The 25,644-nt window shown below is 38.6% G+C and overlaps 1 protein-coding gene and 1 long non-coding RNA gene across 3 annotated transcripts in view; one reads left to right on the top strand and one right to left on the bottom strand.

Moving 5' to 3' along the window:
* The window catches only part of LOC122555358 (calcipressin-1-like), an 80,902-nt gene extending 59,924 nt beyond the window's left edge, over positions 1-20,978 (top strand). Inside the window, exons 1-4 of one of the 2 annotated variants that reach the window (XM_043701287.1) lie at positions 7,713-8,007; positions 15,975-16,148; positions 18,248-18,419; positions 19,194-20,978. In XM_043701287.1, coding sequence (XP_043557222.1) covers positions 7,924-8,007; positions 15,975-16,148; positions 18,248-18,419; positions 19,194-19,375 — 612 coding nt within the window. In that variant the 5' untranslated portion in view covers positions 7,713-7,923 and the 3' untranslated portion in view covers positions 19,376-20,978. Of the gene's footprint in view, positions 1-7,712; positions 8,008-15,974; positions 16,149-18,247; positions 18,420-19,193 lie in introns of those variants that run through there. The other variant, XM_043701286.1, reaches the window with a different exon arrangement.
* Positions 20,979-21,029: 51 nt separating this feature from the next.
* LOC122555359 lies at positions 21,030-25,094 on the bottom strand. Its single transcript, XR_006313247.1, has 3 exons — positions 25,036-25,094; positions 22,829-22,935; positions 21,030-21,163 (listed from the first exon to the last, which is right to left on the bottom strand). It is a non-coding gene; the product is annotated as an uncharacterized LOC122555359 (long non-coding RNA).
* Positions 25,095-25,644: the final 550 nt, after the last annotated feature.

Raw genomic sequence — 25,644 nt, 5'->3', positions numbered from 1 at the left:
GTAAATACTGAAGAAAAGTTCTCATTCAAGACCTCTCCTATCTCTTCCAACTCAGTACACAGTCTCCCACTACTGTCCTTGATCGGACCTACCCTTGTTCTCGTCATTCTCATGTTTCTCACATACGCATAAGATGCCTTTGGGTTATCCTTGATCCTATCCGCCAGAGATTTTTCATGCCCTCTCTTGGCTCTCCTAATCCCTTTCTTCAGGTCCCTTCTGGCTATCCTGTATCCTTCCACTGCTCTGTCTGAACCCTGTTTCCTCAACCTTATGTAAGCCTTCTTCTTCCTCTTTACAAGACATTCAGCCTCCCTCGTCAACCAAGGTTCCCTCACATGACCATTTCTTTCCTGCCTGACAGGTACATACATATCAAGGACACGTCGTATCTGTTCCTTGAAAAAGTTCCACATTTCCACGACATCCTTCCCTGACAGCCTATGCTCCCAACTTATGCTCCTCAGATCCTGTCTTACAGCATCGTAATTACCCTTCCCCCAATTGTAAAACCTACCCTGTTGCACGCACCTATCTCTCTCCATAACCAAGGTGAAAGTCACAGAATTGTGGTCACCATCACCAAAACGTTCACCCACTAACAAGCCCATCACTTGTCCCGGTTCATTACCGAGTGCCAAATCCAATATGGCCTCCCCTCTGGTCGGACAATCTACATGTTACTAATCCCAATCTTGCACCTGACTTCAGTTTTGGTACAGATGCACTCTCATTTGAACTTTTTAACCTTACAACCACTATATTGGATAAATGGAGGTTGTAACATATTAAAATATATTTTTAATTGGTTGAGAGTCTTGTTTCAAAATTGATCTTTTTTCCTTGCTTTTGTAAAGTAGTAACCCAGAATTGTTCATGGAGTGTTCCTAAGAAGTAGGTGTCCAGAAATGTTGACAATTATATAGAATTTAAAGAACAGAAACAAGCCATTCAGCCTATATACACACGCCTGTCTTTCTGGTCCACATAAACCTGCTCCCCTCCTATTTTTTCTGAGTACATTTAAATTGTAATTTCCTGTGACCTTGCTACAGATTTGAATTGTAAAGGCCATCTTAAATCTGGGGTCAACTGTTATTAAATTGTATGGATTTGTCAAAAATTCTCTTGTCTATTTTTCAATATAGGGCAACCTTTGGTCCTTTCTTGCAATAACCTATTAGAACATCATTGTGACACACAAACCCTCAAACATGTTCTGAGGTTTATTAAATCTTTATTAACTTGTATCTTAACTCAATTTAGCTTCCTTTCGATGCAAATTCCTTGATGCTCTTTCCCAATAAATATCCAGTGATCTTGATGTTTTGAAAATTTAATTTGACCCACCTCAAAAGTCATCTCTCTCTCTTATATTTGGACTCTCAACTTGCCTGAAACCTGAATATTAGTACCTTCTTATGATACCCAGGCAGCAGCCTGAATTGAATTGAATTTATTGTCACGTGTACTGAGGCGCAGTGAAAAGTTTTGTCTCGCGAGCAATACAGGCATATCAGCCTGGATCTTCTATTGCTGAAGTGTTGACCAGAGTTGCACATTGGCACCAAGTGAATGTCCTGATGCCACTGACTCCGCAGAAAGTACCTGGGAGGTTGCAACTTTTAATCGGTATTTTCCTGAGAAAGTCCCTATCCCTGAGTTGGAGTCAGAGTTTGGAGTTCAACTTATTTACCTCCATAATTGCCCGAAAGGTTTGTTTTCTAGAGGGATTAGCATCTGCTGTAACTCTGTGACTATAAGACTGATACCCCCATTGAATAACAGCAACCAAATCACCCTGACTCTACAACAGTTTCTCCTCCTTTTTCTCCCTCTCCCCACTTCCATGGATAATGGACCAGAGTGAATCTGACTCATCCTCAACCCTCACTCACTTTGCTGCCACCCTGCCCCTCACCTGTTAGCCCTTGCATAGTTGGCTACTCTCCCCATAGCTTGTTAAAGTGACTTTGGTACCTTTTTAAATGTCTGTTTACAGCAACTAGTATTGTTAAAAGCAGATGGGTTCCTGGATTCCAATGCTGAGGAAGACATCTAGGACAGGCCAGTAAGTGAGCAGTGTTTAATCTACAAACGGTCAGAAGATCTGGACCAAGTGGCACAGTCATCAATTATTATTTGAGAGCCTTTAATAGTTGCATTTACATTATAAATTGTAATCTATATGGCATTTACACATTTAGGAGAGGTTAGAAAATGCTTTTCTTTCAAAGGTTTATTAGAATATAGAATATGTTGTCCTGTGATACTGAAATTGAATAGATTGCTGCATTTGGATGAAATTGGATCTGTGCAGAAAAAAGAGACGTATGTTGGTAAGAGTAAATGTCTGTGATGTGGACTGCCATCATCTCCTATACCACCACTTTATAGGTTCTTGTATTTTCCTGTTTACTGTGTTGAGTATCATTTTACTGCATAACTTACCAGCAGTGTCAACGCCATGATTTTATAGTATAAAAGTACAATTGTGACTTAAATGTTTAATTTTGCCTTTTTGTCTCAAATGCCAATTTAGCACCTATATTGATAAAGAAAAATTAGTTTTGTGTGTTTGTTTCACTTATTTTAATTTGTTCTTGAGACGTGAGTATTGGTGGCAAGGTCAGCATTTATTGCCCATCTTTAATTGCCATTGAGAATATGTGCATGATACTTTGTTACTGATGCGTGAAATGACGGTGAAAAATGTTGTACATCCAAGCTAGCTTTAAAGATTTGTACTGCAGCAGATTTGTGGGAATCAGTGGTGTAAGTGTATCTTTTGTAGATGGCTACAATCCTGAACTTGACTTGTTATGCTTTATGTCTTCCCGAGATTGCTTAGCAGGAAGGTGCCGTGCACACAAAAGCTATTGACTAATTCTATGTATTGCATTGCTCAATGTTTATGTGCACCAACTGTGTTGGTTTTGCAACCAAATGTCCAGAGTGAAATGGATATATCCAATGGAAATGAAGGTTACACACGTTTTAGTTGAACGACTCATGACTCCTGGTGACTTTGATTTTATGTTAGTGTAATGTTTTTTTAAAAAATGAGACAAACTCTGAGACTCATTTTCCTTTTCGATTGCTCAGTATGTGATTAATAATTTCAGAATACAGCTTGTAATGAGCTAAGTTTCTGACTGTATTAACAATGTTATGAAATATACTTTCTACTCTTTGCCCATTCACAGCAACACGTTCTAGTTGCTGATTCATAATTAAGTATTCTATAGAGGCTGACATGAGGGCAAACTCTTGCTCAACTCCATTTAGTTCTAAGCAAATAGCTTATTCATGCCTTGTCTTGTCAGTTTTTCTTTTGAGAAAATCCTGTATTTATGCAGAATAACAGACTGAGGAAAAGCCCACTAAATGATCCAGTCTGACCTATACAATTGTAAAATCATGTTCAGTAGAATATGCACACTTTTTTTTCCAGCGCATCTGAAAGGTTCACAAGTTCCTAAGACAAGCAAAATAATCACTTTTTAAAATTTAGGCAAACTAGTGAAAAGCAATATTGTAATTTCTTGCCTGACCATCCCCAAGATGATTTAATAAATGAGGTAACAAAAGTCATGATTACCATTCTTGAGATACTAAATTTTGTATAAAGAGACCTTTGCCCTTGCCACAAATAGGTCCATTTTGCACTCAGAGTACTTCAGCCAATTGACAGCACCAAATGAGATGGCACCCCATTTTTCAGAATCGCTATTTTGGAAAAAGCGCTGCCTCCAAACATCTAATTGAGATCCGGCCTTGGGTATCTTGAGGCCCTAATTCTTTCCTATTTAGTTTAAACAGACTTGTGTACACCACGCAGTCTTATTTGCTTCAGTGTCTTTTTAACCTCTAATCACATTTGAATTTTCTTAACATGGTAGCAAGATGTAAATCACAATTTGGCACATCTGATAACAACAAATACACCAGAATGAAAAATGTAGAGGTAAGAAAAACCCAGATATCTACTTATGACTATAACAGCGGTTTGCTATGAGGTAAGATTCTAAACCAAAGCATCCTAAAATGGAATGAGAAGAACATGACTAATTTTTGGTCCCTTCCCATCATGCTATTGTCTTCTATCCATGTATCTAAATTCTTTATTTGTGGCACGTTTCATTAGTAGTTCTTCTACTTTAGTATAGATGATAGGGGTGTAAGGTACGTTTTTAATTTCTTGTTTTCCAATCCCACCATGGTTTTGCCCTTTTGCCTGTCTCTTGTTACAAAGATGATAAATATTCAAAATTACTAAGAGAACTAAAGATTTGAATGATCTGGAAAATAGATTTATTTAAAGTATTGTGGAAATATCTACTTCTTTAAAATAGGTCATGTGAAGTTCACTGTGGACACTAGTTTTTTTTTGTTCGAGTCATCCTGAAAATCACATGACTGAGAGCTGCTTGCTTTTTTCGTAGAACCCTGAATTGACTGTTTTGAACAGTGACTGACTTGGAATTCTCATTTTATGGCTTACTTGGAGAAATGTCTGCTGAAAACATGCTGAATGGGAGAAAAGCTTGCTATGAGCAAGCTGTCCAGCTGATCTGACCCCATTTTGAAACAGAGCCTATTGTTGAGTTCAGAGTGAAACCAATTTATTCTTTTGAAAGAGTGATTGAAGAAGATTTTTCTGAGCAAGCTGTCTGTAAGGCATCAGAAACCATAGTTTACTGGAAGTAACTTAACCATGTGTCAGTAGATGAGGGCAACCGACTGCAAAACATACATTTTAAACTTAAAAAACTACGGATGCTGGTGATCTGAAACAAAACAAATTGCTGGTGAAACTCAGCAGGTCTGCCAGTTGTCTGTGGAGAGAAAGCAAAGTTAATGTTTCGAATCCAATAACTCTTCAACAGAGTCCACGGGAATTGGCATCTTTTAGAAAAAGGAAATGGGGCTGTAAAAGCAACTGTCATCTCTGTTGATACAATTGCTCTGACAGGATTAACTTAAATGTTACTGATTCTAGTTTTACACTTGATTTTTGTTTCTGCTTGTTAATTGTACAGATTAACACATTGCATTTTAGTCACTCAACTACTGTATTGGATGAATGGTGATGAACACAATCGCTGTGTTCTAATGGACTTGGAACATTAACTTGGCTTTGTTCCCACAGATGCTTCCAGACCACCTGAGTTTCACCATAAATTCCTATTACTGTCAATGTTTTAAGCTTTTGCTGTCAAAAATAACCATTGGCCAAGGTGTTATTTCAGAAAACCTCTCTCTACAGACAAATGTGTTTTCTCTTTTCCTGTAGAGAATGTTTATGTTTTTCTTTGTGCTGTAGAGATATTTGGAGGACTGAGTATTTATTTTTGTTTGGTTGATTTTTAGTAAATTTGAAACCTGGTGTATATATAAGGTATTTATTTGGTCATCTTGGTAACTTGGAAAGGTATTTTTGTTATGTACAGCGAAGTAGTGAAACAAGAGTGATGATGCATTCCCGCATCTTCAGTCATAATGCTCGGTACCCAAGTCTTCCATCATAACTCTCAGTACCCCAGTCCTTCAATCCCTGAGAGATTGATATTTTCTATAACAACCTGTTCAGAAGATATAACACATCTCTGGAGCAAGGTGGGTCTTGAACCCAAGTTTCCTGGCTCAAAGATAGCAACATTACCACTTTGCCACAAGAGCCTTGTAATTGCCTTTGTTATAATGCATGTGAAGTTTGGAGTGGGGTATAACCGAAAGAAAAAAACTTAATGTTTTTGGTCTTTTAATCAACAAAGGAGGTAGCAATGTACTTCATAAATATTGTCAGTGCAGTGAATGTTTGTTTCGGGTTACCTGTGTGGAAAGGAACGTTTGTCCTGATGAGACTGATATTTAACATTTATTGCAGTTAATACTGTATTGTATTGGAGCTCAATGCTCCACAAACAAAAATATATCCTGCCTTACTTGAACGCATTGGTTCAGTTTTGCACAATACATTATTCAGAGGACCTTTTAACAGAAAATGTTTGACATTTGGCTGTGATTGTATCCAAGTTTAGTTAGAAACTGAAAATGTTAGAAACTCTCATCAACTCAGGGAGAATCTGTGGAGAGAAAAACCAAGTATATGTTTAAGATGAATGACCTTATACAAGAACCAGTTTTTCTAGCTTTTAATTATTTCCAATTTCTGGCATCTTCAGTTGTTTGCAAATAAATGTCAAAGCCAGTTCTTAGACTATTTACTGAAATAGATGGAACAGACAAACATTAGGATTGATGGAAGAATACCCCACACTTTCTTAAAATCTTCACTTTACATTTCCTGCTGTGCTGGCAATGATCTGAGTGGACATATTGCCTAAAAATCTGCTTAATGGGCAAGGCCCTACTTATTTTATTAGGCTGCAATTATGTTCCTTCCTCATTTTCAGTCATCTCCTTCCTTGTTCCCACAAAGTAAATATGACACATATTTTCCAAATGTCTTGATTTTCCACAGAGGTATGTGCATATTTCTTGCATACTTCAGTAGCTGATATTTAATTCCTCTTTACATTTTCCAAGTGACATTTTATTGATTACTTCTTAATTAGCTGTCAAGAGGAATGTTCTCATGTTCATATTTGAGCTGTGTATCATGTTTTTATTCCCTCTACTTTACTTTATCTATGATTATTTCCTGGAACCTAAGATTGTTCATGACTTATTTTTTAAATTGCTAAATTTATGTAGAATAGAATCTACAGAAGAGAAGCAGACCATTTGATCCAAATAGTTTATACCACGGGGGAAAGAGTAGGATCCTGTGTCCTGGTCACAACAAGGGCAATAGAATTATAGCCCACGGACTGCATCAATTCAACAAGGCAGCTCCCCAATGTCTTCTCAAGAGCAGTTTGGGTTGAGCAATAAATATTGACCTAGGTAGTCATGCCCAGGACCCATGAGTGAATCATGTATTTTTTAAAAATCTTTACAGTATGTCTAATTTTCTGTCTTGCTTTGTTTTCAGTTTGACCTTGAAGTACAGGTTAGGGGTCGCAGTTGGTTTTCTTTAATACATAACTGGCTTTTGCTTCACCAACATTTTGCCACCTTACCCACCCCCATTGCACTCAACAAGAGTTCAGCTTTCCTTGGCCCAAATGTGATCTGGAGCTGGTTGTATAGCTGTCAATCATCTACTGTCACCTATTGCATTCAGAAGATATCAATTCTCTAACCATTAAATGTAATGCAGGGACACCTCTAAATGCCTTTCAATCACTTGGAAATTTTTCAATATGTTCTATGAAATTTATAAACGCACAGATTGTATGTGCAGTAGTGCTGACAGTTTCTTTATTTTTAATTTCAAACAAGGTAGTTAAATTCACGAGTTGCCTGACTAAAGCAAAAGGAAAGAGGGTTTGGAGATTCAAGGGTGACTTGTTAATTTTCCCACTGTTCTCTTTTTTAATATCTTCAAAAAACAGAGTTTAATGATTTATTCTTGTTACTATTTGACAGATGTTTTAACAGTGTAAAATTTTCCATCTCAGCCAAGCCATTCAAATTAACTGCATATTGTGGGTGTTGAATGGAATTACTGCTGATGGAAACTATGTGCAGAACCAATGATAACACAGCTGCCAGGCAACATCAGCTGTTTTTTCCATCTTCCAGTGCAAAGCTAAGCTGATTACCATAGATATCTTGACTAAGTGCTGATGTCACTACTTTCCATTCGAAGATCATTTTATCCTAGTTGGAAGGTGCAGGTTTTGTTTAAGAATTTGCTGTCTCATACCGTAAAGCTCCTGAGGGCAAACACTACATTCTGTATAAATTAGAGTAAGGCACAACTACTTGTAATTCAAACAAGTGTCAGCAGCAGCTCAGCACTGTTTTGCTGGTTTACAAATCAGACCTTGGGAATCTTTTTCTCAAGAAACCATGCATTTTCAAAACCTTAACTGCAACGTTATTTTAATTGCCTGCTTGCCTGATTCTGAAGTCTTCACTGATGTTGATGTTCGGGTAAGGAGTTGGCTTAATACATTTTTTTTAAACATATCAGTTTAGGAATGACTGTTTCAAGCTATTGCATAGTTTGTACTCCTTGCTATTGCCATAATTTAGGACACACTTGACTAGCTTTGTGTATATGATTATTGTTAAGAATGTTTGGCATTTTGACTTGGAGAGAATTCGTAGTTTGTGCTTGCAATATGTTATTGGGGTGATCTGATCTGGGGTTTCTAATACTCTCAATAGCTGTGATGTGAAATGAATATCTATCTACATTTTAAAATCTTTTTTTGCAAAATTGTTCCTGTTATTCCTGTTCATTTTAATATACATGTGTTTTGGGCAAAGAAAACAAAACTGTGTACAAACATAAATAAGTTTATCAGCTGAGTGTGTGGGAGTTAATGGAAAAGTAGGTAACATCCGTGTTTCTAATAAATGAGGAAGGGTTTCATGAGTAGTGCAGAGACTGGTGACTGCACTGTCCCAGTATATTATTTCAATATCAGTATATTGTATCACAATCAGGCAAATTGACCAAGCATAAAACTTTGTGCAACATACTTTATTCTCAAGATATTTGAAAACAAACTGTAAAAAAAAAAAAAAATTCCCAGAAATACGGATAGCTGCATATTTTCTCAGGATGCGATTAGACCTTTTGCACAATTTCTAAATGGAAGACCTCTTTGTTACATCCCACTTTTTAAAAAAAGATTACTCAAGTTAACAGTGGATTATCTGAAATTATTTGTTGGTAGGAATTTATGAACAGAATTCCTAACCTTTTCTGACATCTAACTATAACCTAAGTAAAGGTTCTAATTGTTCACTGTAATAAACTTAAGATTTAAAAAGAGCATTGGTTAGCATGTTTAAAACCAATGAACCCACTTACGTAAGCAGCAGTATGCTGTGCATAAGATGTGTATCAGGTATTATTTTATGCTGCAAATGTGGTACATAATGTAGTCCCTTTTGTAGTTTTGCTATTGTGAAAGAAGTACTTTCCATTGCTAAATAGTGCAAAATGTTTCAATGTCTAAAATTTGAAGTAAAACGGAGGAAGATACAGCTAGTATATGCATTAGCAACCTCAAAAGCATGCTTTATGTTTTATTTTTCCATGGTACGGATATTAGATATATGTGATGAGTGTGAGAAGTATGTTTGGGGCAGTCAGAAGGTTTCTGGTGTCTTTACATATTTTACAACAAATTGATGGTTGTTAACTGGAATTGAAGCTTTGAACAGCAGAAGTGCTTAATGAGTACATCTTGGGAACATACTTGACTACATGAGAAAAATTATTTTATGTTATATAGCTGCTAGCACTTCATGTGCTAATACTAGGATAAAACAGCATTATGGAAAGGCCAAATAAAATGCGTTGTGTCATTGTTATGTATGCGAATTTGCATTGCAAGTCGCCTTATCCTCTAGTATTGACTCCGTGTTTTCCGAGGTTTAAATTGAGCACATGTAGTTGGGCCTTATGGTAGTCCTGAGAACCACTGTGCAATGTCAGCAGTTTGTTCAGATATGTACTCTGACTTGGTGCCACAACACACACCGTACTTAAAGCTTTGTTGTCTAATTGTTCTGGACATATTAAGACCTGCAGGGACTTTGTAGTATTAGTGTTGCCATGGGTTGGATGAGATCTTCGCGTGGTGTCTTGGCAATATTAACCCTTCAATCAAAACCTAAATCAAGATTATCACATTATTATCATGTAACTATTGTGGGCCCTCTTTGTAAGCAAATTGGCTGACATATTTTCTACATTACAACACTGCAAAAAATATTTAATTAGCTATAAAGAACTTTGGGATTACAAGTCCTTTGGTAGAAAGGCCTGCTGTGCTAAAAGTGCTTGTATAATGCAAGTTGTTGCAAAAGGTGCTATATAAATGCAAGTCTTTTACTATTGAAATATACTGTGAAACTTCCATTTATCAACTAGAATTTAATGGGAGATCAGTATTGTTATTGTGGGTAGCTGCCCTTAGGGGAGTACTGTCGTATAAGCCATTGCCGAGAAATTCCAAACTGGCAAATTTGACAAGTGACTGTAAGTAGAATGAAAGGAATGCAAGTGGATCTGCAGTAGTGATAAATGGGAGTGGTTAGCTGCTTAAGGAAGTGGAGCAGCTTATTAACATTTGTTTTCCCTGACTTACTTTTGAATCTTTGTGACTCTCTGAAGGTATTTGTTGTGTTCCTCGTTGCTAGCTTTGTGCCTTGCATCCATTAGGGGATAAAACAAGTGATCTTCTGTGAGTCTTCCTGATTGATCACAAATCTACTGTCAAACTAAGAATGCGTCTCGAAAGATTATTTTTAAAACAACAAAGACTTGCTTTCATATATTAACAAGGTGCTATATGAAAATGTCCTGAGGCACTTGAAGTATGCTGCCAATCAAATTCCGCTCTGAAACCACAAGAGAAGAAATAGAGACCAGTGATTACTGTAAATGTAAGACACTTTGGGGTGGTTGGCTGGTAAGGTCACCATTTGTTTGCCAACCCCCACCCCCGAGTGCAGTTAAAAGGCAACTATACTATTTGGTCATAGCCATAGGTTTTTAACTGGCTCACATAATTTGCAACTTTATTATGGATTACAACCTTTTTCTGGTTGGGGGTAAAGAGTGTGAAATACCCTTAACACCATCTGGCAGAATTTCTTGGACAGGTTAGTGGGGATGTAGTGGATGTAGGTAAATCTTGGGTGATTTGATATTCTGTCTCACATCAAACTTGTGCTGGTTTAACATGGGGCATCATGCATTCCTCCAAAGGTGCAGGATATCACCTGAATCTATAAACTGGCACTGACAGGTCAATAAAGTTAATGATTGATCGTATTTTGACATTTGTGCCATTTTGCCCTGCTTTCAGGCTTACTGAGCTCACATGGTTTGTTGTAGGATAGGTATTAAGTCTATGATTCCATATGTGTTGTACTTGCTCAGTTTCTGTGAGCAGAGGAGCTGTTTGGCCTCTGAATGCACTCTGCATTGTAAATGGCACAAATTGGGAGCAAGGGAAATGGTATGCTATTGTGGGAGGTTCCATTGGAAAATGTTGCGCTTTATAAATGAATTATACAGTACTTGTGCTGACTATTACCAGAGCATTCAGGAAATGGAGGGTTTAATTTTACAAGCCTGATGTTTGTTCCTTTCGGATAACCTTTTTAGTTAGCTACTGACTTGGACAAAGCATTTGAGGAATTGTCTAAACTTAAACTCTGAGTGAGTCAGAATGGAAAATTCCAGTTGCCAATTAGTCTGGGAATGGATGTATGGTTTAATTATGTTTATAGTTGTGCATTTCAAATTGAGTGGACTGAGAGTTAAATATTGATATAGACTATATGAATTCCTTGTGAAAAGACATTGGTGAGTTTAAGCCATATTTGTGAGGAAACCAACTGATTAAAGGTATATTTGCGTTGTACAGGATTTTAGGATTTAATTTTTACTTTTTTAAGATTCAAGTGAGCATTTACTTGCCTATTCGAGCTGGGGAAAAGGTTTATTGTATGCCCTTTAACTATTGAGTTGGTTAACATCCATGATGGACTATAGTAGCCGTTATCTGAAATGAATAGGCACAATAGTGAATTTTATTTTGTATTCTAACACATTTCTGTTCCATTGTTGAAGTTTTTCACCAAGACAGAGATTTACCATATTTATTTTCAAGTGGACAAATTCAAGTTGTAAATTATAATCACATAAGGCAGAAGATTCAATTTAGATTAAGATCACTTCATTTACAGAGCAGTAAAACAATGAAATTTAACTTGGCAGCATGCAGGAAAATGATTTCAAATTGGAGATAAGACAATGTCTAATGTGTTGGAATTCTATATTCTTGTAGAATTTAATGTTTACTAAAAAATGTGTTTTGGGCATTAATTGGATTTTTTTATTTCCTCGTGAGGTCTGGCACCATTTCCTAATGGCTGATGTGGCTGGGTGCAGAGCCTATGATTCCATCTGTCCCCCTACTTGACATTAGACACCTGAGCTAGATTGTTTAGTGTTGGCTCAGCTCAGTTTATTGATCCCCATTCCTCTCCAATACAAAGCCTGCCTGCTTCCACCCTAAGTAGTATAGATCAGTAAGGATTGTGAAGGTTTGTAGCTCAGGTTGAGGTTTAGGGTGTAGGTTTGCTCGCTGAGCTGTTGGTTTGATATCCAGACGTTTCATTACCTGGCTAGGTAACATCATCAGTGGCGACCTCCAAGTGAAGCGAAGCTGTTGTCTCCTGCTTTCTATTTATATGTTTGTACTGGATGGGGTTCCTGGGGTTTGTGGTGATGTCATTTCCTATTCGTTTTCTGAGGGGTTGATAGATGGTATCTAGATCTATGTGTTTGTTTATGGTGTTGTGGTTGGAGTGCCAGGCCTCTAGGAATTCTCTGGCATGTCTTTGCTTAGCCTGTCCCAGGATAGATGTGTTGTCCCAGTCAAAATGGTGTTTTTTTCATCCGTGTGTAGGGCTACGAGGGAGAGAGGGTCATGTCTTTTTGTGGCTAGCTGGTGTTCGTGTATCCTGGTGGCTAGCTTTCTTCCTGTTTGTCCTACGTAGTGTTTGTGGCAGTCCTTGTTATGGGATTTTGTAGGTGACGTTGGTTTTGTCCATGGGTTGTGCTGGGTCTTTTAAGTTTGTTAGTTTTTGTTTGAGAGTGTTGGTGGGTTTCTGTGCTACTAGGATTCAGAGAGATCTTATAGATTAGCCTGTCTGCTGCTGGAATTTATATTTTATAGTCTTGACTCTTGATATGTCCAGTGTCCTCATACCTGGACTTCATCCTTCATTAACTTGAACACACGCCCAAACCTCTGCTGATATTCTCACTTGTACCAAGCCCTGTTCAACCATCAGCTCTCTGGTTGCTGTTCATGTTTATTCTTAGTCTTAAAATATTTAATTTTAAAAGTCTTTACCCTTGTATTTAAATTCCTCTGTAGCATGGTCTTACCCTTGTCTTTTCAACTCTTTCAACTATCCCTGAACCTTTCGCTTTCCAACTCTAACGTCTTGTGCATTCCCCACTTTGTTCACCCATTATTTGGCTGTTGTGCCATTAACCTTCAAGCTTAGGACACCCCTCCTTAAATCTCTGTCTTTCCTTTTACTGTTCTCTGTAAGTTCCACCCCTTTGTGATATGAAGGTTTCGGGACTATGTCTAGCTGTAGAATGGAGGGGTAGATGGGTCCTGTAAGCTGGATCCTGGAAGTAGTGGAAAGTGGAACACTTAACCTGGTAGGTCCAGCGATCCCCATCTGCTCGAAGTTACGAGGCTTCCTGGGTCTTGGCCAGCATTAAGTCTCAAATGATGGATTGATGCAAGATTCATTAAAATATTTAAATTGGCAACCTATCGCCTGGAAGTAGACCCTGTTTCCAGTAAAACCATTAAAAGGCATGAGTTTGAGGTCATGGTTCAGATTTTTAACGCTAGCTTTTCACCCAATCCAAACTCTGTTCTTGTTTTGGGATTAATATGTCCTCAGCTAAATGAGGATAGATAGAAAGGGAAAAGCATAAAAATCCATAAGGTGGAGAAAATGCCTGTGATCTGGACATTTTGATTGAAGAGAAAATTCATGTAGATATGCAGATCACCTCATCATCGATATTAGATAGAGGTTCCACTTTCTTGTCCCATCTTCATAAACACTAGCTGCTCATTCTGCAATACCAGCACATAGTACCAGACAGAACGTAGGAACTGTAGCTTAGACTTGGAGATGCTAAAACTAAAATTAATCTGAGGAGACAACAAACTATCTCAGGCTGTGCAATAATTCAGAGGAAAACGGACCAATTGAATGGGCAGGCAGTGTAAACCAATGAAGATGTGAGAATTTCATTTATTTCTGATGGATAAGCATGTACAATGAAAAAAAAGTTGAAAGGCATGGGTGAACGTAACATATGAGGAACTCTGGGTCTATACTCGATGAAGTTTAGAAGAATGGGGGGTGGATCTAATTGAAACTTACAGAATACTGAATGGGCTGGAAAACGTGGATGTTAGCAAGATGTTTCCATTGGTAGCAGAGGCTAGGATCTGAGGGCACAGCCTTGAAGGGAAGACCATTTTAGAATGGAGATAAGGAAAAGATTCTTCAGCCAGAGAGAGTGATGAATCTATGGAATTCATTGCCACAGAAGGCTGTGGCGGCCAGGTCATTGAGTATATTTAAGACTGAGATAGATACGTTCTTGAGTATCAAGGGGATCAAGTGTTATGGGGAGAATGGGTTTGAGAAACTTATCAGCCATGATTGAATGGTGGAGCAGACTCGATGGGCTGAATGGCCTAAGTTCTGCTCCTATATCTTATGATCTTATGGAGCATTAGAATCTAGGAATTCAACTAACCTTTCTTCAAAATAGATGAAGCTATAAAAAAGAATTGTTTTCCAAGGGTTGCTATTAGGTTGCAGTGGTTTGGGTTCACTCACTACAATCTTCCTTGGTATCTTTTCTTCAAAAGCACACTGGTGTATGATTTTGTGAAAAATAGCCATTGCCCTTGCGTGGAATTGTGAACTGCTCGAAGGAAATGCCACAAGATGATTGTTAGTGAAGTAAACCAGGACAAATTGCCATTGGAAAATGGAAACAAATGATCAGGAGCAAGCATGCTTCTCTTGCATTCACCCTGATGATACTGAGCTTGCCAATTGCTAGCTTCGTCCAGCTAACTGTAAAAGGCAAAGTCATTGTAGTCCTACTCAACTATCAACCTGCTCTCTCATTAGAGAGAGACGACTGGTGGTCATTTAACCTCTGGCTCGCCATGTCTCAGGCGAGGAGGCAAGGTTGAGAAAGTGGGATATTCATGGAAACTTCAGCTATATGGGAATTGAGCCCACGCTGTTGACGCATTCTGTATATCCAGCTGTCCAGCTAACTGAGCTGACCATCCCCCATCTAGCTGAAGGCTGGATGTACATCTGCTGGCCTGATAGAGGTGTGCAGCCCTGAAGACTGGCCCCGTGCGTTTTACAGCAAGGTATGCAAAACCGATTCTCTGTAGGTTGAGATGGAGGAAATGGAACTTGGCAGCATTATTGTGATTGTTGTACTGCTCAATAATGAAACATTATCCTTTCAGTGATCAATATTGATATGCATTGGAAACAAGTCATAGTCCTTTCAACATGTGCCAACACTGGGCAACTAAAGATTACAAGCTTTTTTATTTCAAGACCGATGTATATGTTTTTATTTGTAAAATGAAATGTAGCTTTTATATTCAGATGTACAAAATCAGTTGCTAAGTGTTATCTTGTGCAAAAATGTTAAGTATGTCAAAATTGGTTTGGCCACTTTTATGTTGTTTATGGATTTTTTTTAAAAAAATTGCTCAGATGCCTTCATGGGAAAGATGAATCATTTGAAAACAGCTGATATCTTTGAATTCACAAGCAGTAAAAATAAAAATAATTTGCATGAGGGCTCTTGGGTGCAGTGGTAGTGACTGTACCTCTAAACCAGGAGACTCCAGGTTCAACACCACCTGCTGCATAACTATGTTACCACTCTTACCCCCCAGTTAATGAGCTTATTATCTATGTCCTGTAATCCTGCGTTGTCGTTAGTGGCAATCCAGAAACATGCATCTGTTTATTTCTTGTGGAGAACTGATCAGGATACTGCTGCCTATTTGGCACCATTGATAAACCACAGGGTCCAAGAGATCTGATTATGTTCCCCCTTTGAGCCCAGAAAACTGATGGGAAAATCAGAAAATTTGTGGAACTCTGTAGAGAATTTGTTACGGTAAAGAAATTTATTTTTCTTCCTTGCCTTTGATCTGCCTGTTTTTAGTGATAATAAAGTGACAGAGGACTGTGATTCAGATGTCATGTTGAAAACTGCTAAACCTGTCCTGCAACTAATTGCTTGGAATTTAACCATTAGTTTACTCTCTTGACAGGATGACTTTGAGACACTATTCAGAGCCTATGACAAGAATGTGACCTTTCAGTTTTTTAAGAGCTTCAGGCGTGTACGGATCAACTTCAGCAACCCCCTTGCAGCGACTGAGGCCAGAATTCAACTTCATGAAACAGAGTTTAATGGGAAGAAAATGAAACTGTACTTTGCACAGGTAGTCCTTTCTACTTCTATAATTTTAAAGCAAGGTCTTTTTATTAAATCTATTTGCTTAAAGTGTTTTGAAGTCCTTACAGATTGGGTTTTTGTACTTCTATGAGACCTTATCCTAAATTAATGCTGAAAAAAACCTAAAGGTCAACTTTTTCATACAGAGGGTGGTGCGTGTATGGAATGAGCTGCCAGAGGACGTGGTGGAGCTGGGTACAATTACAACATTTTAAGAGGCATCTGGATGGGTACATGAATATGAAGGGTTTAGAGGGATATGGGCCATATTGCTGGCAAATGGGACTAGATTAATTTAGGATATCTGGTTGGCATGGACGAGTTGGACTGAAGGGTCTGTTTCTGTGCTGTACACTTCTATGACTCTGTGACAAAATGTTCACTGTTGAGAACATGGTGTCTGAGAATAGGGCTCTTGCACAGTTTGTATCCTGACTAGAGGGAATTCCTGGAGTTTTAGATGTGAAAACTTTGGAGTTTCCAGTCCCAATAAAGTTCAGTTCAGACTGGTTAGAAATGAACTCGGTGGGATGAGATGTGTTCATTGATAGCAATGGAGAATTGCATACAATCTATTAGGAGTGGGCTGATGCAGAAATAGTGACTTGAGATGAAACTTAAAGAAATGAAACTACTGTATGGGGAATAGGCAGCAAAAATGGGCAAAACTTGAACTTGAGGGAAGGCTTATAAGGCATCAAGGAGAGATTGGAGTAAGTGATGTCACTAGTTTAATAATTGAGATGCAGACTGGTTACATATGTTTGAATCCCACTATGTCAAGTGGTGAGTTCAGTAAAACATTTGACTTAAAATAAGTAGAGTCTGAAACTATGCAACCACTGTCGGTTGCTATAGAAAGCCACCCAGTAATGCCATCCTTACCTGGTAGGCCTCCATGAGACTCCAGATGCATAGCAATGTGGTTGACTCTTGTCTGCTCTTGGGAAATTAAGGATAGGCAATAAATGTTGGCCCAGCAGTGACATCTATGTCCCGTGAACAAATTACTTTTTTTAAGTGAAAGTGGGAAAGAACGTACGGCTGAAAATCAGGTGAAAGGACAACAAATGGCATGGAGTCTGTAGGTGTGTGACTGAGTAGGCCAACTCTTGACTCTTGTTTGCCTGAACTGCTTGGCCTGTGAGGTGGTGGTAGAGATTGCAACTGACCATTTATATCACTGAAAGGACCATACTGACAGCTGTATGTGTTGTGGAATAATAGCACAGATTTCACACATTTCTTCCTCCTTGGATCTGACCTAGAATCTGTAGATTCCTACAGATACTACATGGGTCTGTGCCAGGAGTCACCAGATATTGTTGCCATCATAATGGCAGATGAGACCAATTATTGATGATTTACCTTCATATTCAGTACCAGTCAACTCATAAAATACTGTGAATGAAGTGCATCTTACAGGTAATCAGCATCAATTGTAATCAGTTGTTTATAAATCTTCTCAAAACTCGCTAAGGTGATCGGCGTTATTGTTAATCAGGTCTTTTTTATATCACATTCATGCCATAAAGCTGACATTGCTGCTATCTACAACAATCTTCTTGAGTAATTAAACTGATTGGGGTGGTGACATGTAATACATAAAACCAGTAAAGACAGTGTGGGAGAAACTCAGCAGGTCTGCAGCATTTGTAGAGCGAGAGAGAGAGAGAAAAACAGTTGTTGTTTGAGTCCAACTTGACTCCTCTTCAGAATTACATCTGTGGAGTTCCGAACACAGGTCACTGGACTGGAAACATCAACTCTGTTTCTCACTCCACAGATCCTGCCAGACCTGCTGAGTATCCCTAGCACTTTGTCTTCACTGCAGATGCTGGAAATCTAAAATGTTGTCCTTAAGATTCCACACTGTGCATCCTGGACCAGTTTCGCAGTTAACAATAGCCACTTTGTGTCTGAAAATTAGATTCTGCTGTTTGGAAAATGTACTGTTGAGTGTTTGAAATAGAAAACTTCTGTTCTTAATTTCTATTTAACTTTGTGCACAAGATTCACTTGCAATTTTCAATTTAAAGCTAATTGCAGAACATTTTAAAATGAGTAATGTGATTTTTCTTTTAGATCCAGAACAAGTCTTTCAGTAAAGGTAGCCCACACCTGGCTCCACCACATCCAGAAAAGCAGTTCCTCATCTCTCCACCAGCATCACCTCCTGTTGGCTGGAAACAAGCTGAAGATGCCACTCCGGTTATAAACTATGACCTGCTGTATGCAATATCTAAGCTGGGCCCAGGTAATCAATGCAGTTTGCTAGGAGCTTGCTACCACTTATTTCTCTCTTCCTCTTTCTCCCACCCTGATGCATTTTTCTTTTGCACAATTGAAACATAACTGCAGATTTTCTGCAAGCACATCAACACTCTTTAAATAGTGAGTATTTTGTGGTGAGCTAGTGGTTTGATTAAATGTGCCCATTTATAACTTCCATTCTGTTAAGTACGTTTCTGTTTCACTGAGAAATTCAAATGTATAGCACCAGTTTCCTTTATTTTGTACATAGAGAGAAGATATCTTTTATCCGTTCCAGTGTAGTCCCTTCCTTCTGCTTGTTAGGGATATTTAAGGTTTTATTCCAGATTACTGTGGTGACAAGCAAACTAAAAGGGGGAAGAAAAGAGAACTGAAATGGAAGAAATGTATCGAGAGGGTGTGATGACTGTTAAACTATGATGAATATTTTTTGAAACAACTGAAAGGAGATGAAGGGAATAAGTCCCCTAGTGCAGACACACCAAGTTTGTAAGAGATAAGATGAATGATCAGTTAAATGGAGAAATTATTGTCTACTGTCAGTTTTGCGATTTGAAAGCTTGTAGATTATAAGAAGAAAGAAGGGCGAAAGATAATTTGCTGTTATTCTTAGAAATAAAAATTTGTTATAAGAGGTGCTAGTAAGTCCCAGTCAACACATTGATATATGGTTTGAATGATGTGTTAAATCTTGTGTCAAATGTAAGGTTTTTTTTAATATGTGGTTAATATCCAGTCTGTTTTGTATCCTGTACAGGAGAGAAATACGAATTGCATGCAGGTACTGAGACCACTCCCAGTGTCGTCGTTCACGTCTGTGAAAGTGACCCAGAACTGGAACAGGAGCAAGAGGAGGAAGAAGGCAAAAATCGACCTAAACCAAAAATCATTCAGACAAGACGGCCAGACTACGCTGCCAGCCATTCTAAGCAAAAGTGAATTTGACCACTTTTTTTTGTGCGCTTGGACTCCTCATGTAGAGAGCGATCACACTACTGAGTTATAATGCGGATACTGGACAGAAAGCAATGTAACTAGTGAGAATGATTGAGTTCCCAAACATATAACTGTATGCGTACTGATAGGCAGAAATAATATGGGAAATTTGTACTGTATAAATTCTGTTATGTTTTCTGCTGCAAGCCTGCACATAATTTGCTGAGGCATTAAATAAGGACAGCTGGAGAGAGCAGCAGAATGGTTATGGTCCACATGAAAATGTTGTGGCTGTGGTTGGCACTGAACAATTTTTGTTAGTTGTCTGTTCTATCATTTTGGTGTCTTTGAATGTTGGGATGACTTCCCCCCACGGTTTTACTTCATTTGCATATTGTTGCAAAATTGCAGTTAATCATGTGGTGTTTAGAGTGGCCTGCTAGATATTTGCAGTAGTCCTTACGAGCAGAGCCAGCATGTTTGGAATTTTGGCATATTCAATACTTAAGCAGGGAGGTGAACTTAATTGCAAACAGTAGCTGTTGCACATGTTAATTCAACCACTTATCAGGATCATTTTAAGTATCTCTGAGTTACAGCATTATCTTTTATCAAAGTGCATCACAACGGGCGGGTGAGTTGATGATTGATACACACCCTCTTGTGCTTTACCTTTGTGTATCTTCTGCAACATCGCTACCTATCTCCTTGTGCTAAAACTAACCATATATACTAAAGCACAGGCTATCGTGTGGAAATATTAAAGATTCATTATCCTGGTGGATTTTTTTTTAAATTTACTGGCACAAGTCATGTGAGCTGTTCCGATTGCTTCACAGTGTATCATGCATGACCAATTCCACTTTAGATTGTCCTTTTTTTATTGTTTAATGTTAGCGTTGAACATAGATACTTAAGCCCATTGTATTATGTTTCTCCTGACTGGTTTACCTGCACAGTGAAGGACTGCAGTGCTGTGTGCTTTCAGAATGATTAACGTTCTTAATTATTTTTTGAACTTCATAATCCAGAATGAAGGCCAAATCCTGAGGATAGTCACTGTATGGAATGGATTGAATTTCAAACCAAAAAAGCTCTCTGAGTGTGGTCATTTTTTTTCCCAAACCACCTACCAATTTTAGTTTTGAGCAGGTTGGGAATAAAAGGGGACTAGATCATATGAATTTATGTAGAAAGCTAGAAAAGTATTTAAAAGTATGAGACTCGCTATCTGGGAGGAAAAAGCAGCAGAAATAAGACTTATTAAAGCAATTTGTTGTAACCAATTCAATTCTATATGTACCACTACATTTTAACATGTTATCATAGCCTGAAATTTTGGTTATTTGAGCTATCCATTGATTACTTGTTAATGTGACTACCTTGAGTAAATGTGGAAAGTACAAATTTACTAATTTGTGATGTCTCGTCACAGTATACCCATCCTGTGTAAAATGTTCAAACCTTTCAAGCTGTATCTCTAAAAGTGTAATATCAGTAAACTATTAAATTATTGGGATTGTTCTGTACATATTGTTCATATTTGTACAGATTGGAATAATTGGGCAAATGTGGGATGTTTACAAATAAATACATTTGCTTTAAAGACCTTGTTAACTTTTTTTTTATTTATATCCATCACGTCTTCCTTCAAAATGGAAGTATTGAATCCAAGGTTGATCCTCAGCAAGATGGTTGTTAATAATGTTCTAGCTGTTTGATTTTGATTCTGCCTCTGGTACTGACAGTGCTGATTTTTAAAAATGCATATGTGTGTAAACCTGTTAATGTCTGTGGACAAGTGAATAACATTAGTTGAAGTTTCCTTTTTTGTATTATATTTTCACTTAGTTTTTATTTCCCATTTCTTTGAAAAGGAGCTTTCTGCAACTTACTGACTTTGATCTATTTTATCTCCTTGAAGCTTCGAAGACTCTTATTTCTCAGCAAAGATATCTTACGATATTACGTAAGGATATTGTGGAAAAACAGAAAATGCTCCCTTCTCATTGTCCCCTCTGAATGTACCAGTGGACAAGTGGTTTTTATTTGAGGGCATCGCTGGCTAGGTCAGCATTTATAGCCCATCCCTAATTTCCTTGGAGAAGGTGATGGTCAGCTATTATCCCTCTCTCTATTTTCCTCCACAATGTCTGTTCACTTTCCACAATGAGCTGGTTATTTAATACCTGCCAGTGAATTCTTTCAATGGAAAGAAAATGGGTTAATGAGTGAGGCCTCATTCCTTACTGAAGCACACTTCTTAGTCATATTTATTATCACCTGCCTTGCTGAAATCACTGTGCTGGTGTGCTTGCCCTAAACATTAAATTGCACCTTGAATTCTCTTGTCTATTTCTGATCTTTTCTCAAGAGAACTTCTCCTTTCCCATTCTCCTTTTAAAATCCTAACTCTCCAGTGAACTGCCTCCTTCCTGTCCAAAATGGAAATTTTTATTCATAATGGTTTGAATTACTATCTCAAACTATCATGTCTCTTCTGATTTCACCGTCTGCTTTTACTCACTTAACCTGTTTTGCTTCCCCACATGTATGTTCTCCTGTCATTTTCATCATCACCCACTTTAACCTTATCATCTCAAATTGCCTCTTGGGTGTCATTGATTACAGATAAGGCCATTTATAAATTCTCCTTTTGAATCCCTTACCTCTTCTGCATCTACCTCTGGAATAACTTCTCCCACAAGTTTAGGGCGGCACGGTGGCACAGTGGTTAGCACTGCTGCCTCACAGCGCCAGAGACCCGGGTTCAATTCCCGACTCAGGCGACTGACTCTGTGGAGTTTGCACGTTCTCCCCGTGTCTGCGTGGGTTTCCTCCGGGTGCTCCGGTTTCCTCCCACAGTCACAAAGATGTGCAGGTCAGGTGAGTTGGACATGCTAAATTGCCCGTAGTGTTAGGTAAGGGGTAAATGTAGAGGTATGGGTGGGTTGCGCTTCGGCGGGGCGGTGTGGACTTGTTGGGCCGAAGGGCCTGTTTCCACACTGTAAGTAATCTAATCTAATCTAATCAAAGTTACTTGAAACTGCATTTGCAAACTACTAACTGCCTAGACTCTGCTGATCATCTTCACCTTCCAGTCTTCTCTTCTAAGTGAAGCCATTATACTTCCTACATTGTGGTTGCCTCTCGCAGAATAGTTAGAGACCAAAAAAACTCCAAAGTAGACAGGCAGGAGGCTGGAAGAACACAGCAAGCCAGGCAGCATCAGGAGGTGCAGAAGTAGACATTTTGGGTGAAGAGTTACACCCAAAATGTTGATTTCTCCACCTCCTGATGCTGCCTCCCAGAATAGTGCCATCTTCAGTTTAAGTCCAGGAGGAAGAGACTTAATCATATCTAGATCAAAGTGGACTTTCTCTTTGCACAAATTGAAACCAACTTTTTCAGTTTGCTGTACTTGCCTATGAAGCCTCCCAAGAAATAGAAACCTACCTGGTTTACAGAATGTGGGGGTGAAGCTGTTGATGATTGTCCAGATTTGTTATCCAACCTGCACTAGTAGCAGTGGTGACAATACCAGGGTCTTCTATTATGTTCAACTTGAATAAATACACAGAGACAAGGAGAATAGTGAATGTTAGCAAAACGTGAAAAAAAATTCCCTGGGTCATTTATATACTTTTACACAGTATTAATTCACAGGACATAGTGACTTTGACCAAACCAGCATTTATTGCCTTGCCTTGAGATGTTGCTGATGAGATGCATTCTTGAACTGCTACATTTCTTGGAGTGTACAAACACAACAGTCCTGTTAGAAATCTGACTATTCCAGGATTTGGGCCCAGCAAGAGTGAAGCAGTAGCAATATTGTTCAAACTCAGGATGGTGTGTGACTTGGAGGAGCTGTTGCAGATGATGACATTCCCATGTATCTACTGCTCTTGTTCTCTGAGTTAGGTGGAGGTCACAGGTTTGGAAGTTTGAAATACACCTTATTGCTGGTGTATACTTGTAGCCATTGTGAATCGGTGTGGAGAAAGTGAATATTGAAAGTCGTGGATGGGGTATCAGTCAAGTAGGCTGCTTTGTAATGGATGGTATTGAGCTTCTTGCATTTTGCTGGGATTGCATTCACCCAGGCAGGTGGAGAGCATTCAATCACATTCCTGAATTGTACAATGTAGACAGTGACCAGGCTTTATGAAATCAAAAGATTAATTACTTACCACTGCCTTCACAGCCTCTGACCTACTCTTCTAGCCATTATATTTCCATGGTTAGTCCAGTTAAGTTTCTCAATAATGGTAAACCGGGCATGTTGACAATCAGGAGTTAGCAATGGTAATATTAATTGTCAGGGGGAGGTAATTAGATTATTTTGTTGGAGCTGGTCATTGCCTGGCATTTGTGGCATGAACTTAACTTGCCACTTAATCGAAGCCTGAATGTTGGTTTTGCTACATATGACTATTGACTGTTTCAGAGTCTGGAGTTGTGAATGATGCTGAGCAAACATCTCTATTTCTGTTCTAATACTAGGTAAAAGATCATAGATGAAGCAGCTGAAGATGGTCAGTCAGAGACATTACTGCAAGAGTTCCTCAGGATAATGTCCCAGGGCTAAGATGACTTATTTCCAACAACTGCAACCATATTTTTTTTGTACGAGGATATCTCAAATCAGTGGACAGTTGTCTCTGAATTCCAATTGTCTTCAGATTTACTAGGGCTACGAGATACCATACTCAATTAAATGTCAGTGGTGGTCTCTCTCACCTCTTCTTTGGATTTCAACCCATTTAACTATCTTTGAAACAAGATGCTTAGAGGTCAGGAGCTCAGGGGCACAAAGCTGGAATACAAAGTAAGCATTACTGAGAATGTTATAGCTGACTATGTGCTGCTTGGTCGTACTGTCAATGACCCCTTTCCATCCTTTTTCTAACTGTCAAGACTGATAGATCTGTAATTGCTTTACATGAAAGGGGGTGTCTGTGTTCTTTTCTCATAAAGAATTAGGTAAATACTTGATAAATAAATAAAAATTTTCAGATATATACAGTGTTATCAATTAGAATTAGCTCTTCAAATATGGTCATGCAGATCTGGTGATTTCACACTAATGTCCTTCCCTAAAGGGCACTCATCTGGTTTGTTACTATCCTTCAGGGCAGGAAGCTCCCATCCTTACTTGGCAAAAGTGAGGACTGCAGATGCTGGAAATCAGAGTCTAAATTACAGTGGTGCTGGAAAAGCACAGCAGGTCAGGCAGCATCTGAGGAGCAGAAAAATCGACATTTCAGGCAAAAGTCCTTCACCAGGAATGAAATCATCAGATTTTCCTGCTCCTCGGATGCTGCCTGACCTGCTGTGCTTTTCCAACACCACTCTAATCCCATCCTTAGTTGGTCTGGCCTACATATGACTCCAGACCCACAACAATGTGATTGTCTCTTAACTGCCCTCTGGGCAACTGCGGATGGACAATAAATGCTGGCTGAGCCAGTGACACCCTCATCTTGTGAATAATAAAATAAATTACTGCTAAATAACATCAGATTTTTCCATCTGAATGTTAACAATGGTGATCACTTGTTATGATGGTAACCATGAGCTATCAAATTTTAACTTTGGTTAATGAAAGGTCTACTGTATTAAAATAGACAAAAATTATTTTAATAAGAGGACATACTGACCTGCGATCACCTGAGCATAGTAAGGCAAGTGCAGGAGTTCAACGAGGAATAAATAAAATGGTCCACTGAAATTACCATTAGTTCAGAATACAATTTCTCTTCTTTTTGCTCAAACTGTTGGAGAGGGATTTTAAAGAGGAGTCTGAGTCCTGTGTTCAGTGGCATAAATTGATCTTAATTTTGAGCTCCTTTACCACGTGTGAGAGAGGTCAGAGACTGCTGTGAATCTGGCTTTCATGTGGGGCACATTTGCCCTCTTAAATACAGCTCATACCAGAGGTCAGTGACGTTCTATCCTTTCCAACAAAATACAGGATATTTATACATGCCATGTCACAATGATTACATGCAGCATTGAGATCCATGCTTGCCTCTGACCTACACATTAATCCTGTGAATACACAATCAATGATGGACAACTTTATGGTTAACCTTAGGTTCTCTCATCACCTCCTGATGTTTGCTGGACTCCCCATCACCTGTCATTGGGTTCTGACAACATATCTTATTGACCACATTCCAACACCAATTGTTATGTTCTTTCCGAGACTTTTGCCAGCTGAATTGTGTACTCGCATAATACTAATGACTTCAAATTTGGTCATGCAA

Source organism: Chiloscyllium plagiosum, chromosome 12, assembly GCF_004010195.1.
Source record: "Chiloscyllium plagiosum isolate BGI_BamShark_2017 chromosome 12, ASM401019v2, whole genome shotgun sequence".
Taxonomy (NCBI): Eukaryota; Metazoa; Chordata; class Chondrichthyes; order Orectolobiformes; family Hemiscylliidae; genus Chiloscyllium; species Chiloscyllium plagiosum.
This window is presented reverse-complemented; position numbering and strand designations above follow the sequence as displayed.